The sequence below is a fragment of the Acartia tonsa genome, chromosome 5 (genome assembly GCF_053477335.1).
Source record: "Acartia tonsa isolate MP-2025a chromosome 5, ASM5347733v1, whole genome shotgun sequence".
NCBI lineage: Eukaryota > Metazoa > Arthropoda > Copepoda > Calanoida > Acartiidae > Acartia > Acartia tonsa.
Genome location: NC_137264.1, coordinates 43292044 through 43315107, shown reverse-complemented (window position 1 = coordinate 43315107; position 23064 = coordinate 43292044). Strand labels below are relative to the sequence as shown.

At 30.0% G+C, this 23064-nt stretch overlaps 1 protein-coding gene across 5 annotated transcripts in view; it reads right to left on the bottom strand.

The window, feature by feature from the left end:
* LOC145319582 (uncharacterized) overlaps positions 1-23064 on the bottom strand; it is a 189079-nt gene that overhangs the window by 26212 nt on the left and 139803 nt on the right. For all 5 annotated transcript variants that reach the window (XM_080161791.1, XM_080161789.1, XM_080161792.1 and 2 more), the window contains exons 25-32: positions 22626-22796; positions 22058-22128; positions 21740-21822; positions 20198-20250; positions 16578-16640; positions 13072-13124; positions 9234-9399; positions 437-731 (exon numbers count right to left, since the gene is read on the bottom strand). In XM_080161791.1, the coding sequence (XP_080017917.1) occupies positions 437-731; positions 9234-9399; positions 13072-13124; positions 16578-16640; positions 20198-20250; positions 21740-21822; positions 22058-22128; positions 22626-22796 (955 nt within the window). The remainder of the gene's footprint in view (positions 1-436; positions 732-9233; positions 9400-13071; positions 13125-16577; positions 16641-20197; positions 20251-21739; positions 21823-22057; positions 22129-22625; positions 22797-23064) is intronic.

Below are 23064 nucleotides of genomic sequence, written 5' to 3'. Positions count from 1 at the left end.
ACTGTGTATGTTTTTATGCTTGTTATATTGTATGCAAGCATAATGCACCGATCACTCCCTTCACATGTAAAAGAAAGTAAAAACATAACCATCAATCTTTCACTGACAGTTTGTAATCTTTAATATGTCTTTTTCAATACATAGTGTAGCATACAGCTTTAGATTTATGAATGAGAACAAATATAGATACATTACAGAAAATGTAAGTACATATTAGTATCTTGTTTTCAAAATTAGAATAATTAAAAGGGGATTGGGAAGGGTTAAGAGTCTGTTTTTATTGGATGCTCATATGTTAGAGGGTTATTGGCATTGCTTAATCATTTATATGAACATACAGGGAAAGAATTTTTGGTAATAAAGAATGGTAAAAGAAGTAAAACTGGTTACTAAGTTTATGTGGGAAGAAAATATAAAATCTGAGATGCATCTGTACCTGTATCTGGAAACATATCCAACTGTTCAGTGGAAGAACACAACTGTGGCTGTGAACTATATCTACCACCGGCAACACTGGCTGGCCGCCTGGGAAACCCACTGACAACAGGCCCACCTACCACAGCCGGCCCGCCCGATACAATATTGTCCATTTGTGGCGCCCCGTTGGCCTGCCGGCTCATTGTAGCATAGTGGGGGTAGTTGCCACCACGTGTGCGCCGCTGGAACCTTGGAGCACGTTTCAGTGTTTCAGCTTCACCATCAGAGAAAGGACCATATCTCTGTTCTTCCTCCTTAAATAGAAAAAAATACTTTAGGTAGGTAATAAGAATGTTTAGTTTACTATACATATTTATTATATGCAAATTTGATCTGTTCATTTTTACTAACTTTTATTTTGCTCAAAAATGTGAAGAAAATAATTCTTCTGATTATGACCAATTATTATTTTTTAATCACTGATAATTCATTTTAGTCAATTTTCCTCAAAAATGTAAATGTCATGTTTGAGAAATAAAAGGTAAGGTAATACAAAAACATTTTCAATTGGCTGATAAAGAATTATACAATTCCCAATTCAAACAATTCTTGGCAAATTTACTTCTTATTCAGAATGAGTTTGCCAAATTGTGTATACTATAATATAAGGTATATAAATGCAATAATAAATTAATCTTCCCTTCCTGCCTTGGCAACAAAAACAAAGAAGTGCACACCTAATACCCAATTTTGCATATTTACTCAAAGATATAGTGGTTAATTTGAATTTTAATGATCCAGTTTTGTTTCTTCTAGATAACTACCTGAAAACTAATGAATATTATGATTTACATATATAGCCCACAAAAAAGATGAAAAATAAACACAGGCCTAAAGAGTGTTTAAAAAAACCAATCGCTCACAATTTGAACCATCTTTAGTACTTCAAATCTTGGAGGTTGACCCCATAATGTTTAGAGTTTTTTTATGGGGCATGTAATAACTTTTGGAGAGGTGAGTGGGTTCAAAATTCAATATTGTTTTCTCTTTGTCATTGCTTGGGCATGAATTGTATTATTTTTTTATTAGTTTTGGACCCACATCTGTAAGGTTTATATTGAAAAAAGTGAAGAAATAGTTTTTTTTTTCCATCACCCTTTATAAACTTTATCTATGGCCTGGGCCTTCATTAACTCGTTATTATCTTTGAACAATAATTCAATATGCTAAATAATATTTCAAAATAAAAATAAAATACTAAATGTTTCTAAATATTTCTCTTATAAGTTTGTTTCCACCAATAAATATTGAATTAATATGAAATACATCTAGGATTTAGGGCAACAATAAAAAACAGAAATTGTATTGGGCCTGGCTGAGAGAAGATCAATAACACATGTTTCTAGACCAGGCTTAACTTAGCCTTCAGTCTGAGGTTTCTTATGGGCACAAGTTTTAATTTCTTGTTCAATATTGTTTCTCTGTGTTTCAATGTTTTAAGCTTTTTATGTTGTGTTAGTTTTAGTTTTGGAGTTGTTTTATGTAGTGCAGCTTTACTTTATCTAATATCATTCCTACGTTCATCTGAAGTCAGTCAACTCAGTAATTTTAGTAAACAGACAATTCTCTACACAGTTTTTCTCTGATAACAGAGAAACTCTTTTCTATAATTGTCTCTATTATTACTGTTTATTTTTTGTATTTTTTTTATTTATTATTGTTGTTTGAATATATATGGAAAGTGATTGTTCCTGTTGTTTCCCTATCTAATATTGTAATAGAATGCAATTTTAAGATTGATTTGCCACTACTGTACAAAGCTTGTTCTGAATACATCTTGAAATGTTAGATAATAAAATATAGTGATATTTTTGAATGATTGGTTTGTCTGCTTCTAAACTTAATAAATCAGCCATTAAATTAATCATTTTGGTTCTGCTTTTTAAGAAAGCTTAGTATGAAACAAATTTAAAGGGTGTATCATGTGGGCTGAGACAAAATATGTAATTTTTAAAATTAGTTTAGACAAGAATTAGATTTTAAAATAAGATTATGGTAAACACAGGTTGTTTGAAATCGGGATAAAAATGAAAAGATAATCATTAAAACCTTATTAAAAACAATAAAAGATAACAGTAAAAAAAACAATGTTTTTGAAGAAATTTTTTTATCCAAAACGTATCACAAAATCATTTCCTTGTTTTTACAGAATCATAAAGATTTACATTTGAGATAAAACTTTTTATAATTTCCTTTACATCCAACATTGTGTGTGTGTGTGCTTGTGTAGGGAAATTTCCTTGTTGCACTGTTGGTATGTACAAGTATGTGATTATTTATATGTGGGTATAAAACCAAATAGTTTGTGTGTGCCTTCTTTCTTATATCTAGTAATATGGTAGACATCAATTTCCTGGGAGGTCAGTTTTCAACAATAAGTTTCCTGTTTTGTCCATCAAATATCCAATTATGATCAAGATTGTTTGCTGACTAGATAATTACTTTTATTTATTTATATAGACAATTATTTGCTCAAAACATTAATTACTTTTTTTAGTAGGGAAAATAAGAAAATAAATACCATTTCTTTTCTAGGATTTTTCTTGAAAGAAGTGATGATTAATTTGGATTGGGTATCTGGTAATACCTCCACCATACTTTCAAGAAACTATACATAGAGCATACTGTTTTAGTATCAAAGATAATCTACATATAGGGCTTTTTGTTGGACAGTCTTTTACTCTTTAATTTTCCTAATATTAAATATTATTTAAAAATCATTAGAGGATTATTTTAAATCTAGGATAACAGCAAAATGTTAGAAATATCTATCTTAAAAGTAAACTAAATTTCAAGCAGTTTACTTTCACCATTAAATACAAAAAATTTATTTAATTACTAAACTCTATATTTAATAATAATTATGTAACCAATGTTCATTATACAATTAATTTGAAATGGCCAAATCTATCATTCAATAATACTGAGTATGCCCTGATATATTCTTGTGTTCTCAAGGAAGAGACAGATTGGTGTATGTAAAGGTAGACTCTGACAGATGACAAATATATACATATTTCTAAATACATATATTTTCTCATATAAAGCTTTTCTATAATTAGGGTCTCTACCTTAGTCTGTCAGTACATAATAAAGACAATATATCATTGTGTGATAGATAGTTGGTAAAAGTAGTAATTATACATTTTCTGAAAAACCTCCAAAATTATAATTAGGAGGTATGAATGATTACTTTAATTCTAGAACTTCTTCTGCAAGTTTGACCCTATGGAGAGTTAACTTTTAAGTTTGTTGGTAAATATTTTGGTCAAATCATTGAGATGCAGCTACTTTCTTATTTAATGGCAGATAAAAGATATCCATAATTTTTAATTGATGTGTAAATGTAAAATAATGTAAATTTTTTTTCCTTCACAAAGTTGGTTACTCAATGATGTCTCTTAGAAATATATTTGTCTTCAGTTACATTGTGTATGTACTACTATGCATATAATATATAAATAAAAGGTATATTTTATTACATTATTCAGCTAATAACATTCCACTGTCTTATATTAGCTCTCTGGAGTATATTGATAGTCAGAATAAAGAAAAGCGTATGTTTCTTAAAGAAGAATAAGTGTATGCACTGACCAAATAAATGGTAAGTACTTTCAGAGTATATAAACAGAAACCACTTTTTAGGTACAGAAAGGGTATTATATATCTTTTTCTCTTTTAGGACAAAGAAAATATATTTAATAACTTATTACTATATATCTGTAATAATAAAAATTTTAAAAGAGACATTTTATTAAAATAAGTAACATTAAATTTAATACCTAAATAATTGTCAAGGAAAAATGTGTTAAAATTAGATATTCTGTCATATTCCACTAAAGCTTTGAGTTGAGGAAAAAAAATAAAAATATTCACTTTGTATTAATTTGATATATTTTTTCATTGAGTTAAGAACTTATTTAAAATTGAATGGAATAAAACATTGCTCAACTTAATTCTCCTGATTTTGTCACTGTGAAAATGTTATATCTAATCTTTTTTTTCATCATTGAGTATATTTATTTCTTTGTGACTTTTTACTTTTTATCAAGGATTACGATTAAGTTTTCAAGAAAAAAAATTTACATAAAAGTGGTATGTTTATACGAAAATCGTAAGTTATTAGTCATTTAATTTTGATCTAGACCAATTTTAGAATAAGCCTACTTTATTTCAAAGTCTTATTGCCTTTAAGTACCATTCAAATTACATATCAACAAAATGCTACCAGCTTTAACATGGCCGCCATCTTGTCAAGAAACTGATCAAATTTTTAAGATCATATAGAGATGAATAAACCCATTATTTTAAGAAAATGACATAATTTTGTATTTTAAGAAATTTTAGAAAGCTAATCCATAGTTTTATTTGTAAGTGAAGTGAACTGGTAAGCTTGATTTTGTTTGTATGTAAGGTGAGTGTGTTTGGCAGAGTTGTCCTGGTTTAAATATTTTCCAGGTCAAAAATTTCTGGTCTTTGATCTTTTCTAATTTCTACCAAACCAGTCCAATTTGTATTTTCACTGAATATATATTGCTCCTTTTTTAGTAGAGCAGCTATAATCAGTAAAATATCTATAATATCTAAAGAACTAGAGTTGGCTCGATATAATTATCTCCCTATTGGCTAGTTTTCTATATGCATATCTATTTCTCAATAAATCTATTTTCCTCACCCGGCATTACTATCTAAAAGAAAGTAAATATTCAATAATTCTATGATTTTAAAAAGATTTTTAAAATTATATTTTTTTCTTTACATTACCATCACCAAAGGGTTAATGATGATGATTACAATTTTAGTTTAATATTTGAACACACAAAGTGTCGCCACAATCGAATTCTTTTAAAACAGAGTTTTCTTAAATTTATTATATTATAAATTTAAATTTTCTTTTTTATGATTATAAATTAAATACATCAATATAAGGTAAATAGCAACATGAAATGAAAATAATGAATTTATTTTTAATAAAGTAAAATAATGGGTCTTATCGTTCTAGCCAATGAGAGTTTATTATGGATTATTGGAGCACTATGAGTTATATACATATATTCCTTGGAAAACTTGAGCTCGTTTATAGACATTTATTTCCTATATAGATCTGACATGGATCTTGAAGCAATTAAGCAGGCTGTTTTGTACATGTTAAAAATTGGAAGATTTCATTAAATAAAAGTTATTGCAAATATACTTAGTAAATAAATAACGGCTATTATATCAAAGTTTAAAATCTGTCTATGTCTTCTTCAATGATATTTCTATTTAAGTAAATTTTTTATGTGAAATTGTTATTGGTAAGGTTCACCTATATCTAAACTAGAAATATACTACCTACTCGATTTTAAATTAAATGTAATTGAAACTTGGTAAAACGCAATAAAAATATTTTATCAAAATGTTATTAACACTATTTACAATTATTCCCGGAACTCAATAAAAAATTTAATTAAATAAATTTCAAATTTCCATAATTTGTAAATATGAATATAAATAAAGAATAATTTATGTTTTAATTTGACAAGATTAATCCATCACACATATTCATCATGAATGCAAATACTCTCTTGCTGGGGATGGGGTAGAGCTACAAACAAAAAATACAAAAAATATTTTTATGTTCAAGAAAATATTTTTATCTTATGAAGCTGGATTTTGAATTATCTGCTTCATTTTGTTTTGGAGTTTTATGCTTTAGGATTTCTGGCAAAAACAGTAGTAATATTAAGCATTTCAATTCAAAATAAATATAAGTAAATGTCATTATATCATGTAAGTTTGGTTAAATTTTATACTATTAAATATAACTTTCTTTTGTTAAGACAAACTTGATTAATGTTTACCCATTTTATATATTAGAAAAGTTGTATTACATATTGTGCATTGCACCCAGGACCAGATGTCATGTAGTTACATGTTAACTGAGTAATACAACTGATGTAATAACATCCAGCATGCACCATGCATCTCTGGGGTTGTTTACAAACATAAATGCACCAAATCTAGTTGTATTTTTTGTTCTGTTTCTTTTAGAAAAACAACAAATTTTTGTGTTATCAATATGCTTCTCTATAGTAAATACTTCCTTGTGTACTTATGTCTGTAATGCTGCTCTCTATTTGGTTCTCTTCCTATATGGATACAGTGCAAATGCCCTAATCTTAATTTTATCACTTCAAACAGTTATGACATCATAGTCTTTATTTTCATACAACTTATATTTTCTAGTTATTTTTATCACCCCTGCCTCTTTAGCATATTCTAATTCTAGCAGAGATGAGACTTTGCCAGAGAAAGGAAATGAAATTGTCTTTCATTTATTCTCATTTGTGTTATACATAGTTTTAACTTCTTGTTTGTTCAGCTTTATATTTCTACATCTTCACAACTGAGAATATTGTTATCTGAGTTTTTATTTATCTAATTAAATTCATAATATGAAATGGCTAATAGCAAATTTTAATTCAAATATGTCTTTTACCAACTCTAAAGACACCGAAAAGTTATTTATTTTAAAGTTTTAATCATATTATTCCCAAATTTTCTTTCCTTATATTTTTGTTCATAATAGTTTAATTAAGTTTTTTTTGAGTAAACAATAGAAACTCAAATTTTATCTATTTAGTTTTTATTAAATACACTTTTAAAATGATATTGTCAGTTCATGTAGAATATACAATGAGCTTAGCTATTAAAAGTTACTGAGGTATGTATTAAGTTAAACTTGATGGCTATGATTAATTTTTTTTCAAAAGTATATTTGTATAATATTTTAACATTTTATTCTTGCAGTATTATTCTAATTCTATATTACATTTAAATATTTTTATATTTGACTATTTATTCAAAACTTTACTGTCATGATTTGTCATTTTGATTTAATTTTATATCAAAAATTTCTGATTTATGTCTGTCATATCTTTTAAAAGAAAATAATGTAATCTAATTTTATAGATTTTATTATTTATTATTAGTAAAAATAGGCTTATTTTTGTACTTAAAAACACAGAGAAACTCATAATTAAAGCCCAACAAGTATAGCACTAAAAGGTTCATTTCTTGACTTCCTTACCCAAGAAAGCTTGTTAGAAAATAAACAAAAGTGACAAAATGATGAAAATCAGAAGTCTGTATCAAAATCAATTGTTTAGCTGTAGTAAAGTTCTTTAAATAAGACTAAAAACAAGAACAGGGCCTAATTTTAGAAAAAATCTAAATATAACTGAACCATTTGTTCCTGCATTTAATATCTATATTTGGTTTCAATCCAAGTTTTCAAGTTTCTGGTACTTATCATGGCTAAACAGCCGCGCGCGGGCCGCGCATTTGTTACAAATTTATTTCCCTCTGGGTGCTTTAAAAATTTACTAAAAGTGAAGATTTCCATTCTAGGAACATGTCTTAAAAGTAATACAATGTCAATTTCCTTTGGACTTTCAGATAGCTTAATTCAAGAGACTTCAGCAGACCTTGGACTTGAAGAGTGGCTGCCGAGCCCTGGTTCTTATGCACACTCTATCTAATCACCTCAACTTCAACTTTCACAGTAAATGCATTTTAAACATAGAATAACAGAGATAAGTAAAATAACTTTCACTCAAAACTATTTTTTGACTTCCAAATCCCCCAACCCACTTTCTATCTTCTTAAAAAAAATATTTCTAGCCCCCTTGGGGCTCTAACCCTATTAAGCCCTATCTAATAGTTTATCTATATGATTCCCAAATAGGATATTTCTTTCTTTCTTTTTTGTGTGTGTACTTTTTCTTCTCGATAACGATATAAAGAATATCTATAATTTAAACTGTACCAATAAAAATACCTTGCAAAATTACTTGTGCACCTTTTGGATATACATATCCCTGTATACAATTCTAAATTGTTCCATGGCATACTGGCTTAATCAAAAAAGTGTGAGAAAAATTGACCAACCACTTCTATTTTGCATAATTTATGTATTTGTGGAAAAAGACAAATTAAAACAAGAATGAAGCTGTGTTTGTTCAGATGAGTAACTGGCTCTATAATTACTAGAAAAGCTTAGTATAGGTCTAGTATGGTTGGCAAAAGATTTTTTTTCTTTTTCAACAAAAATTATATTTGGTAACCATTTCTAAGCACTTCTAGGAACAAACAGAATAAAGTTGTGTACAATAAGCTGCCGTTACCTGGCTCTATAATTACTAGAAAAGCTTAGCATAGGTGGCAAAAGATTATTTTTCTTTTTCAACAAAAAGTAGATGTGGAAAGCATTTCTAACCACCTGTAGGGAACACAGTAATAGTGTCTGACTGATTATGACGTAACAAAAAACAATTAGCCAATGAGAGGCCGTTATTGACCAATGGTAAAATTTATAGTGGCCTCTCATTGGCTAATTTTTTTTTGTTGCGTCATAATCAGTCAGACACTATTACTGTGTTCACCTATAGGAAAAAACAATAGGGGCTAAAGCGAATGTAATAGTTATTTTAAAATATAATAATATTTGGTCAGTTTAGGCTTACACACTGTTGAATACTTATTCTAGCCTAACAGGGACAAGACCTGTAGAGAAGCTTTGCAAACAAATAGAAACAGACAAAGCTTTTAAAGTGCTGTAAAAATGACGTCATACTGGCCTACCATTGGTCAATTAAAATGTATACTGGCCTGCTATTGGTAATTTAGTCTGTATTTTGGCCTATCAATGGTCATTTGTATTGTATGACGACATTTTTTTATAGGCACTATTAAGATCTTCGAAACGGACGTACCTCCATAGACCAAGACTGAACACTGGGGGGCGGATTGTAGGGCGGCGGGGCGGGATGGGTGAAGGCAGACGAGGTGATGGGGGGCGGGTGGATACCTCCCCCCCGCGCTAAAGAATTCGGGGAGAAGAAACTGTTGGCGTAAAACTGCGGCGGAGAGAAAGGGTTTCTGAAAATAATAAGTTGTAATCAAAAAAGGATTAAAAATATCCATTATTGAAATATTAAACAAAACTGATGTACTTGTAAAGATTATTAAAAAAAAGCCAAACAAATAACACTTCCCTCCCTCACAAAAAAATTTCCGTTGTAATTCCTAAGTAACAGCCAAGAAAATTACGTTTTTCCAAAACAGTTTCTTGGACAGACGGAATTTGTATTTGTCTTTTGTCATATGATCGCTGCAGTTGACAAAAATAAAAAAAAAATATTTGAATAAAATAACCACATGCCCAACTTGCCAACTGTTAAAACCTGAACCACTTAATTTTGTTATTAAACCTAAACTTTTATTCTCAGAATTAGATTAATCCTCATATAACAAGGACAATTATGTAGCGAGGCAAAAATTGGATGAAAAATTCTGTAGGCATGTGTATTTGTATATGAATGAATAAGGAATCTAAGGGATAAGACAATTTACGATAAATTGATATAAATCTCCAATGATGATAACACTGATACCCCATTGTTAGTATTATTGGTTATAAAGTTCGAACACTGATAGTTTGGACCCAACCAATCAAAATAATTTTGGTTTTAATGGATTGGGTACCAGTGTAATTTTCTCTACAATTTCCCCTCCCTCCCTGAAAAAAACAAAGGGCTAAGCAATTATGGGAATGTACAATGAGCAATGTACTTCAAAACATGGAAGACGCAGTCATTTAAATCTTACTTACTCAGGATCTTTGGACCTTTTGCTTTAATATCAAATTCCCTGCAACAATCTATTTTACGTTAAAATCTACGGACCAACAAATAAATTGTAGAGAGGTGTTGATTGTAATAAACCAACATAACAAATGACGTTGTTTTCAACCTGTAATTCTTATATTCGAGATCTAATATCAACAAAATTACAAGTCTACAAATCACCTCATAACTTTTAATATTCATTGTGTGATTTTTATAACTTGGCATACCCCTAGGCTAAATTTAGATGGATTCATTAGAGGATTGAAGGGGGGTAGAGTCTTTTGACCCAATATTGCTAAGGAGCTGTGTACGTCTCCCTTCTGCAAGCTTTTATGTGTAATTAATCACTGAATATCCAATAAATGGCTCATTTTTAAAATATAATAATTCTAAAAGTTTTATATTTTATTTTAATTGCCAAACTAATCCAAAGCTCTTCTTGCATCTATCCTTCAGCAGAATTGGTATTCTGTAATAATCTAATGTAGAGAGCACTCCAGGCAATTCTGACTTGTAATTTTATATAAACCATTTATAGTTGTAAATAAAGAAAACCCAAGCTGAACACAAAAACATAATTCTTCTTTCTTATTAAATGATGATGGAAATTCTCATTTTCTTTTACAAAAACTGAAACAAGGACATCAATGTTTACAGGCACGTAGCCTACATAAACAAGGACAATTATGTCTGTAAGTAACATCCAACAGCAAGTAATTAAAGAGAGAGGTTATTGATGGTCCAAGACAGGTTTTAGGCTATAATATACCCCCTTTTTAAGCACGAAATGTAGATACTGTAAACAGGTTAATAAAAAACTGCATAGATACTGCATGAAAAACTAATAGGAGCTTTGTAAAGACTGAAGACAGTGTATGTGTTCGTGTGACAAGTGATATACTGATAGTTTTAGAGCTGATATACTAAAAATTCAAAGAAGCATTTACTTTAAGAGATGCTTTGCACCTAATAGAAGTAAATAAGAGAGAGGAGAGAGAGAGAAAGGGTTGTAAAAAAGGAGCTCGAGAGAGAAGGAGAAAAAAAAGAGAGAGAAAGAAAATAAATGTAGTATAAGGACAAATGAAATTAAAATGTTTCTATGAAACTCAAAGAATAAAAAAATAGCTTAAAACCTACAAAGGAGAAGGCACTATAACTTTTTTGCGTTTTAAAGTCAGTTTAAAGAAAATTAAGAATCAAAAATTATTTATTTTTTTCATAAAAAAACCGCAAAATGACAGGAATTACCACTAAATAATTAGAACGTTATTACATTATATTGAAGCTGCGCTACTATTAACTTTAAAATTTGGTAGTTTTGAATTCTCAATTAAATTAGTTTAAGCCCTCGAAAAAAACAAGAATTTGGAATCATTTTTCTTTACCTCAGTTTTTCTACTTTATTCCAGGGAAAAGACAATTATTAATAGTTAGGACAATTAATAGTTATAGAGTAGCAACGCTATTAACAAAGATAGTCCTCGATAGTAGCAAAGCCCTTTGAAGCGTTATTGAGGCTACATAATTATTAGAGGGAAAGAGAATGATTATAGACTAACTTTGCTACTAATAAAGCGAAAAAATATCAAATAAATAGTCTCTAAATTAATAAAGTGACTAAATTGGTAGTCTTTAAACTGTCAGTGAAATAACTGTATTTTGTCATTTACATCAGAAATGCATGTATAAAAGTGCTATGCATCCCATTTACAAGGGATTGTGTCTAATTGAGAAAGACTAAACTACATAACTTTTGTGTCACTTTTGAGGAAGCCGATTCCCTTTTCTCCCATCTCTTTTGAAGAAATTTTCTTCCCCCCTTCCCTTTTTCATTTCCCTTTATATGACGGCTTATAGGAATCGTCTTCCTCAAAAGTGACACAAAAGTTATGTAGTTTAGTCGTTCTCTGTCTGATTTTCTGTCGTTTTCTTTTGTTATTCTTCTCTATATTTGGTTCACTAGCAATCTCTATCTCTCTCTCTCTCTCCCTTCATTTCTCTCTCTCTCTCTCTCTCTCTCTCTCTCTCTCTCTCTCTCTCTCTCTCTCTCTCTCTCTCTCTCTCTCTTTCTCTCTTTCTCTCTCTCTATCTCCACCTCTCTCTTTCTTTATCTATCTCTATATATCTCTCGTATAAATGCATTGTAATTTTTTGTTTTGTTTTACACTCTCCCTCTCTAATTTTCTATCTCTCTTTGTTCGTCTATTTTTTTTCTTCCACTCTCTTTCTCTCTGTCGCTCTCATTACTTGGCTTGTTTACTAATGGTCGTAATCGTCTTTATTTCCAAGAATATTTTTCTTTTCTAACCCACTTAATTTAGTCGAGAGGATCATTATTAATTTTATTTCTATAGCTCTTAAAAATTAATTTCTTGCGTAATTTTGATTTTTTCATAACTATAGAGTTAATTTAATATAAGAGTTATTTAACTTTAAACAAAGAAAAAAATATGATTTCTGAATCTGAAAAAATCGCTGTTCATTGTTCATAAATAGATAAACAGTAGGATATTAAATATGGATGAACTATTCTTTTAAGAGAAACCATTATTCGGTAGCTGGACACAGTGTCTCAAAAATCAGCCATGTGACGTCATAAAAATAAGGAAAAATCCATTTTTGTTGTTTTCTTTCCCACTTTTCCTCTCATCTCCCTCATTTTTATGACGTCACATGGCTGATTTTTGAGACACTTTGTCCAGCTACATTATTCGTACCATCACCATTGAAATATGTTATTCAATAATCATATTTTGTATAATATCATCAATATTGGACGTGTAGGGATTATTTAACCAGGAATTGTTCAGCAAGGTCTGAAATGAAACGGCATAAATTTACCACAAGAGAAATTTTTTCCATGGGCTATTCTAAACTCTAGAAAAAGTTAACTTGAAAAATGGTAAAGTAAAACAAAACTTACCCATTTTGATAATCTAGGTAGAAATTAGCGTCACTGGGTGGTCCATTCCGAACCTAAAAAATATAAATAATTTTTAAAAAGCTCCAATGTTTTAAAATTTTTAAACTTGACATTTCTAGAAGTTTTTCTGAGTGGTAAAGCTCTCTACAAGTGGAGGTATCTGTCTGTCTCTCCTTCCTACTGCCTTGTATTGAGCTCAGTGGGATGCAAAAGTTTGAGGGATGAAATGTAAGGCAATTATTGTCCCTATAACTCTCAATTTATCCACTATTCGGTTGAATGGTCGAATCAACATTTTGATTGTGTTTTAAAGATATCTGATATCTTATAAATTTGTTTCTTTAAAAATTAGATATTAGCAAAAAATAAATAGTTGTAAAAGAAATATTTCACTGATAGAGTTATTGCAAACATAAATTTTGATAATAAATCTTTGAATTATTCAATTTTGTTCTTGTATGTAATATTGTAAAAGCCATGTATTAAAGTTATATTTATTATAGGATTTAAAAAATTTTTTTACCAGCTGTTCATTTCTTGTAATTTCAATATTTTTAAAGTATATGATCTAAAACTTATCATGTTAATTAAATCACGACTTTAAATCAGTTTTGTGACATTAGATATATTTAAGAATAGGAAATATTTAGATACAAGTTTTGGTATCATACCTACTTGGAACGTTGCAGTTCCTGCACCTGGCAGAAATACAGTGGATGTATTTTTGTCAAAATTGTTTGACTAGATGTAAATTCGACAATAATTTGCTATATATATCGTTGGTGTGTTGACAAATATACATGTAACAAGGGCATTAAAACATCCAAAATTGTCAATTATACATCTATTTCTTTCCAATTTCACATCTAAATAAATTGGTCAGTTCGAAAGTAAGTATGTAACTTGCTGACACCGTCTTAACAAAGTTTCTCTCTTCACAGTCTTAATTAGTTTCATTCTCTCTTTTTCATTTTAATTGCGATACAGTTTTCTATGTAATTGCTTCGCTACTTAAGGTTAATATTATTAAGTTTGCTGTGTACATTTTTCTAGCATTAAATATGGACACTCTACAGAGATGCAGATATTTCAAATATGATTCATATATTTAAATAATACAGAAATTAATCAGGGAGTAAGGGAGGGGACAATGGATCGAATATTCAATTTTTAGGAGTCTCAGACTTTGGGGACTGGCTTAAAGGGAACATGCAAGAATTTAGCAGTTTCTAACCAATCTTGGGGACCAATTATGAATGACGTCACGCAAAATCATGCATAATCTCGCGGCAAACTAGCGCGTCAACAAAAAGATAAACAATAACAAGCAGACAGAATATTTTGATTTTGAAAATTATTTTGTAAATTGAATCATTACATTTTTTATATCTAATTCTTGTTTAATGTAAATTCATTCCGATTAGTGCGTTGTAGAAAGAAATTATATTAAGATTATTAGTTATTATGAGCAAAGCCTTCCTATAATTAGGTCCCGCACATTTGTACGTCCGTAACGGTTAGCTCTTTTCGTTACTTTAGACATGTTAGATGTTTCTTATTAATTTAATGTAAAGGCAAAAGTTTTTTGTCTTTAGCTTACTATTTCTGTAATCAATGATCCGATTAATTTCAAAATTTTAAGGAAAATTCACGAAGTCCTGAGTTGTTCAAGGTTTGTTTATCATTAAAATCTCAAGATGGTGTTATTTTATTTTTCTGTCCTGGATGCTAGGAGCGCAGCTACCAGTTATCCTAAGATATGTTACTTAAACCTTAAGATCTTTAAAATTAAGATGTACTTATGTTCTCAACTATTTTATTTATGTAGTATGAAATTTTGACGCAAGGTATCTCATTTTTATTTCGTTAAATGAAATAACTTGAGTTAAAAGTTCTGTAGGAAGGTAATTGTTTTAGTAAGTTTTGTAATATAATTATTTAAAGGCTTTTTCATGTCTAAGCTTTTTAATAAATACAATAAAAAAATTTGGGTAAAAGATGTTGTAAAAGTAAAATGGTATGTTTCCTTAATTTTCCGAAGTTTAGATAATAACAATTATGGAAATGAACTGTAAACAAGGGTTTTGATCTCTAGAATTAAAGGCTTGTAGTATAGCATCAGTTTAAGGATGGTGCATTTCGAATTAAAAACAATTCAAAAAGTCAAAAATTTCCACTAAAGGTTGCTATATTGCAAATACTTGTTTTATCTGGAAATATCTGGGTTTTCAACATTAAAGGGTCACAACTATAAAATTGAATTAACTGCCCATTGTCCCCTCCCTTACTCCCTGGAAATTAATATCAAAAGGACATTCATTTTGTCAAAAGATAAATTTTGTATTAAGGATATCCACATCGTAAGTAGTGAAGGATTAATAACCAGGTTTAAAGAAAATATCAAGTTTAACGGAAAAAAGGCTCTTGATTGTAGGAAATCCTAACAAATATTCCTACAATCTATCTTAAAGAGCCTGATTAAACAGTTTTTTTCCCTAAAATCCTTGATTTCATTATAAATTTTGTGAGTTAGATGTTTTCAAAGAAATCTTCACGAAAAGGATTTCTGCAAGAAGTGTAAAAAACTTTAAAGTCAATTTTAAAGCTAACATTATGTAGATTGTAATTAAGATTTTTACATTAAATGTTTCCTTTTTAAGCATTTCATGCAATAATTAATGTCAAAATTGTCAAAACTTGACAATGGAAATTACAAGTAGTGCTGATTGAACAGCTATATTAAAAAATAATTTATTTTGAATTATAATACTCAAATCTTTAGAAAAAAATTGAAAATAGTGTCCTTTATAGAATTGCACACATCAAAAGAGCACTGTGCCAAAAGTTAAATTTATACATTGTCAAATTAAGGTATTAAATCTATGAAAGGAGAGGATAACTTAAAAAAAATAATGTAGTAAAATAAGGTCTTGGAGATAAAAGTAAATATCTAAAAGTATTGAGAAGATTCGCCAAATAAATCCTTACATACAAATAAATAGCAATTGAAAATTATTTTAGAATATGGACAGAAAAATATAAATATAAGTTTTTCTTCAATTTTGACATTTCACAATTTGAATTCAATATTCACATTTGATACTTCTTTTTTTCGTAATTTCTCTAATATGATTTTTGCTGGATTTATGGATTTATTCAATTTTTTATGCACATATTTATATAAAAGTTGAATTTTACTTTATTTGATTCTATTATTCTGTCCCATATAAATAAATTTATAAGATTTAGAAAACAGAATACTGCGTTGATAAATAAAGAAGTCATACAATTTTTTATATTTTTTTCACAAATTGTTAAATCTCCATATCTGTTTCATTCTCTCAGAATATACCTGGAAATATTGACAGTGGGAAATTTCTCGTCAATTTAGCTTGCTGATATGAACCTCATTTTGAGGCTCACTATCTTAGCCAGATACTTTATCAGGAGAACGGGAAAATCTGCTGCAACATCCAAGTAATTATATATCGATTGATATGATTTACCTGGGGTAAAGCTGTATAGGTTTTGTTTCTTGGACAATCTTTTGTATGCTGCTCCGCTCCATACTAAAAAGATTAAAACAGATTTTAAAACATATTTTTATTTGATTCTTCTACCCCTTATTTTATGATGTTTTTAAAGTATCTATTATTCTTTAGAACTAGCCGGTAGATTGGAGTACCGGTACACTCTCCCAAAATGTAAGACCTATATGAAGCTTGCTTATCTGTAAAGGATAATCATGTCGGTCTAGAGGGTAGCGTGATCTTAAACTACAACAGATAATTTATTGCTGAACAATAGCATGCTAGTAAATTGTATGGAATCGAACCATAAACTTTGAAACAGTACCTTTATCACCATTCTATAAAAGTTATGATTATATTTAGAAGATGAATATCTATTTTTACCTAAAATTATGATAATATTTCCATTTTTTTTGCCAAGAAAATCCCATTATCATAGAAAATAGAAGACGCAAAAAGTTTGATAAGGAAAAATAGTTTTGCGACAAAACTATGATCCACCCCATTAACTAAAAGGTACAAAAATTGTAGCAAAAAGAGTTGTCATTACACATATCTTCTTTGGTTGGATTTATTTTTTATTTACATTGTCTTAAATTAAAGTCTATTCGGCTCTAGTTTTGTAGGTCCAGGCTTAATCTTACAAATTTTTACTTTTTTGTGTAAAATTCTATATTATGATACATGATTTTTCAGTATGACACACAATCAGTTTCAATCCAGAGGGAAAGTTATAGAAACGTCCTTATTCTAATATATTTCATTTGGGCCTGTTTCAGCCTCTATCATATTTGCTTTTATAGTTTGATTAAGTGCATTTTCTATTTTCTTGTAACATATTCCTACTAGGAACACAGAGCAAGGTCATTCCCCAATATTGAATGTGGACAGTATGCCTTGAATGCCCCCTTCTCTCAAATCTAGTGTATGAAATGCGATCATGGCAGTAGTAGTTCCATTTTTAACGTCATTTCTTTAAGTAGATATTCGAACCCTTAAACATAAAAAAATTACAATTTAAAGGCAGGGGGACTTGAGATGTGCACTCTTTAAAAAAGGAAACTACCAAAGAAGATAAGATACAGTGAACACCGTCAGAATAATAACAAACAAAAACAAATATATAACAGTGTGTCCCAAAAAAATAATAAAGTAAAAGCTGAGGAAGATAATCGAAAATATTTTGAGTAATTTGTTTTAATGATCAAATTTTAGGTTTTGGCGCAAGGACCTCCAGCCGAAAATTTACTAAAATCTAAAACATAATCAAAATTATACTCCAACTGTTGTCTTACTGCGGGGCCAATTTCCTGACCGTGTGAGGGCAATCATTAACATTTACCTAACCTAACCTAAAATAACCTATCAAAGGCTACTGTGAAAATGCGACGAAACCCGCTACTTAGTTTTCTCTCCATGATCCTAAAATCTTTTGTTGAAACCGCTGGACACGAAACAAATATTACAGTACACATAAATTCGTTCTTGTAAAGAAACAAATACACATTATACAATACATATTTTACACAAATGTACATCAATACAATATAAATTGTGTACACGATCATTTGACCGAAAAATCCATCCTTCAAGATTTATACAGTACCAGTTATTTATAGTATCTTATTATAGACAGCTTTTCGTGTTAGTTTTATGATTTTATTTCAATATTTGTGAAAAATTGCCTGTAATTTGATGCTATACATGATTCTTCAGTATGGCTGAGAACCAGTTCTAATCCACCGGATATTAATCGGTTTCGAAGCCATGTTGGCAAATTACTCTATTGACTCTACTTTCTTTTGGTTGTTTTATTATTAGAGTAAAACACTAGAGGGAGAAATAATTGTATCTCCGCATCGCAACCACCTTGTGCAACCCTTCTATTGGGTCATTGAAAATCAACCAATGGTGTCGCCTATATTAACACAGCCAAGTAGCAGAAAATAATTTAGAAGCCGAGGAAAGATATCTTTAAAAATAAAAGGGAGGTAGTTGTCTGTTTATACATCTCAGCTATAGATCTGTTGTTTTATCTTTAGACTTGCTTCAAAGTACAATATGATTGCTGTACAAACCCCTATGATCATTCTTAACATTCCAATGCAACCAATAAACAAATGCACACACAATTCAATAAAATAAAACAAGGACAGTTCTGTGTTCAAAAGAAGCGCAGCTACAACAAGAACAACCATCAAGACTCTAAATATTGTTTTTATATATTTTATAAGAGTTTTTATTTATTTATTTTTAATTAAATGTGTATCCTTAATCAAAAGTAACATGATGTTTGTCTGTGTGTCTGTTGCTTAATATCTTACTAACTGCTGGACCGGTATGGTTCTCCTTTACAGTTAAGCTTCAAGGTCCAGGAAAGGTTTATAACTATCTTAAGGGTACCTTCACGCAACTAAGAAAATCGGCAATGGAAAAATCTCCCCCTTCAGTCTAAGTACCTTAAGAGGCCTCTAGGGGCGTAGCCGCTAGTTGTACGAATTCATTTAGCAACTTTTAGTCAATCTTGAAAGCTTTTTTAGTTAAAACTTTAAAAAAAAATATTTTTTTGTTTGAAACATAAACAATTTTTGAAAAAAAAAATATTAATAGTCTACAACATTATATAACTACATATTTGATATTAATGATGTTACTTCACTTCTGTAATAAAGACAAAAATCTTTTAGCCATAAAATATTTTACTGCTATGATTTGGATTAATCAGAAAAGATCTTTATTTCAAATTTAAAAATTAAACATAATCGAATTTTAGGTTTATCTCTTTCTGGGTGATAATCCCCTTCTCTCTTTCTTTGCTTTGCCAATACAAGAAGAAAATTTCTTTGTTTTGCTTGAACATATTGGGATAAAAGTTAGGAGTGATTTATACTCAGCTTGTCATAAACATACAGAATTTCAATGAGTTTTGGACGTGTACAGGGGATGGACACTGGGCATAATCATACTTGAGGGGTTTAGGAGCGTGTACAATATGAGCAAACAGGTAACTATTAAAATCGTTCAAATTAATTGAGGAATTGATTAAGAAAATTGATGGTCACAATAGGCAAAAAAAACCTATTTATTTGCACATTTGTGGAAAACTATTGCACTATTTGCCATATTACACATTAATTTTGATTTTGATTCACCAATTGAACCCCCAAATTACCTTATTTTTAGACCTAGGTTAGCACCACCCCCTCCCCTTCTTTTAATTATGAAATTCAAGAGCATCAGCTTCTAGTAGTAATCCTTACAATAATGTAAAAGGATCTTTGTGTGTGTGTCTGTCTGTCATCTCGCTTACCGCTAAACCGACATGTTTCTTTTTTACAGGCTTCTCATAGGTCTTTCAGTTTGGTAGTGGGTACATCCACCCTCCAAAGAGAAATTACCCCATAGAAAATAATCAACTCACCCCCTAATTTTTTTCTTTTTCTTTTAAAAAAAAGAGTCCCTCCCAAATGTTTTTACTTTAAAAAAATCTAAAATAAAAATTGCTTTGCACCCTCAATCAACCCTCAAGTGCCCCCTAGAGGCCTCTAGGGGCGTAAACGCTAGTATTAGTATATAAATCAAAAAAAATTATCTACCTGATAAAACTGTAGTGGTTGTGGAAAAGGTCCCCAAACTATTCCTCTTTCACCTTAAATAAAGAAACTATTATAAAGGGGTACGGCTAATATTTTTTGATACAATTCAATAAAATAATTATAGGTTTTCATCTAGTAGAAAATAAAAATCTTCTAAAAAGAACATAATATATTTGACCTATTTAATAATTATTTTATTTTGCACGGACACACAGTTAAACAAACGGCCTGTCACCCATAAGTTGAGATAAGCAAGCATCTAAACAAACCAAAACATAGTTTATCCTTAAATGATTTAAGTTTATTTACACAGATATGAAGGGATATATTTCACTAAATTAAATACTGTTTTTGCTACCCTTTGTAACCAAAATTATTTTTAAAGCCTTTTTAGTGAATTTTATAATTTCTTTTATGGTAGGAAGTGACACCCCTTATTAAAGTATTTTTAATTTTTTTAATAGTATCAAAGGTGGGCAGAAAGAGATCTGAAGGTGTGTGGATCCACCTCTTTATTACAAATAAGGGGGTTGGATACACCCCGCTTGGTGTCCACCCCTCTATACCCCCTTCAGAATGGTCTACCCCCCTGATACACCCCATTAAACAAGCAAAAAGTAAAAAAAATTTAAACCCACTAAAAATTTATGAAGGCCGGATAAAAAGATGTGAAATACGGAATCACATAATCTGAAATTAATTTTCACTAGTGGTATTTTTAAAATTTTTTAAATGCAATTACTTTTAAATCCCTGGATGTATTATAAGTTTACACAAGCAGATATACAATACGCATATGTATAAATATCAGCATGGTCCAAAATCTTAAAAAAAACAGCAAAAACAAAGTGTTTCCAAATGATGTTTTTTAAAAATATTCCCTTGGGCAGCTTATAACTGACAATGAACATTAGGTTATGAAATTCATATTAGAAAATCCCCCCCCCCTCCTAATTTTTTTACTTTTTCTTTTTAATACTAAAATTGAAAGTTGAGGGTCGACTTGCACCACCATCCAATAAGGCCTCTAGGGGCGTAGCTGCTAGTTATTGAAAAAAGATATCTTTTTAAATATCACATTCCGAAGGAAAGTTTCTTTCAGTCATGAATTAAAAATCCGTTGGTAAACAAAAAAACTTGGAATTAACAACAACTTCTTAAAATTCGTATTTTGTGTTATTTGAACCAGGCTATGGAATCCACATATTAAATGAAATTGGTTTACTTGTATACACTTGTGTATGAATGTATTTGTTTAATTTATAAACTTATAATGAGGGAGTAAGATATATAAATTGATAGATGGATGGATGAATAGTAAGTTTAAAGGTTAGGTAGATAAGTTAAAGTAAACCTACTCTATAACTTGGTATTATGGATGTATGTCCTTTATAAACTTTCACCTAAAATAATTATAAGCTACTCTATAAATTAGGTATGTCCGCATGTCCTTCCATTAAATTACCCCTAAGATAACTTTCTTTACTAGAAGCCAAAAGACCATAAAATACTTATTTTAATAATATTAGCTTAATTTCTTACTTGGTAAGCCGTTAGCTGTGAGTAAAGTTTCGCTAATTTCTTCAGAATTCTGTTGTACTATGTGGCTACCAGGTCCGCTAAACCTAAAAAGTTGTAACATTAGATGGGTAGGTAGAGAAATGTATATAATACATGCATCTAGAGGCTCTGAATTCGAAGATTTAAAATTTTGAAGGTAATGACGAGACTTTTATAAATAATAAGTATGATATGTAAGTAAAGAATATTGATATTAAGAATAATAGGTGGGAAAGTCTTGGACTAAAAAAAGAGCAACTCATATTTATCTACATATATCTATTTACATCTATGAATTACCTTAACCCTGTAAAATCTTGTGGTCTCATGCCAGGATGGAAAAATCCTTGCACACCACTTGCCGTCAGATACTAAAAAAAAATAAAATAAATAAATAATAAAAATTGGTACATCTTTTGTATGATAGTATTAAGCTACAAAAGACACAAACAAAATCATAAAGGTTTTGGTAAAGCTTAATTTAAAGTACATTGTCATTCTCCCTCACTCAGTGATTTATTAATTTTTCTGGCTCTAAAATCAAATGCTTTACTTAAGTCAAACTAACATTAATACTCATAATTTACATTAATAATAATTAAGATGCTTTAAGATCCTTAGTGTGTCTGTTGAGCACTGTAAAACACCCCTAATTTTTAAACGAATAATTAATAAGGAGGTGAGGGGGATTTTTTTCTTCTGTGCCCTATCCATGCGAGGTCTTTAACTGCAGGGCTACCCATTACCTAACGTAACCTAACCGAAAGTAATAAATAAACAAACGAAAAACTATGCTTTCTTTATTATAAATTTTTTTTTCAGTGAACAACAACCACTTTTAGGGTATATGTCAACGTTACCACCATACCTGTGTATAAAAACCAGGAGGGGGGAAATACTGATGGGGCGCATAATTTCCCCCGTGTAGATATCCCATCCCGGCCCCCGGCGGAAACCCGTTCATGCCCCCGTGTGGACCTCCAGGGCCCCCTTTGTTGGACTGTTGACCGCTCGTTTCTCGGTTCCAAGATTTTGTGTCCTTAAAATATTTTTTTTTACAGTAAAAATAAAAGTTTCTCTCTTAGATGGACCGTATAAATAATAGATCTGTTATATAGATGTATATTCCGATAAGTACCTGCCTCCCCCCCTTTCCAAGAACCTTTTTCATCTACTAACAAATTGTTTTCTGCTACTTGGCTGTGTTAATATTCCCGACACTATTGGTTAATTTTCAAAGACCCAATTGAGAGTTGGCACATGGTCCTTGGAATGGGGACATGCAGTTATTTAACCCCTTCCGCCTC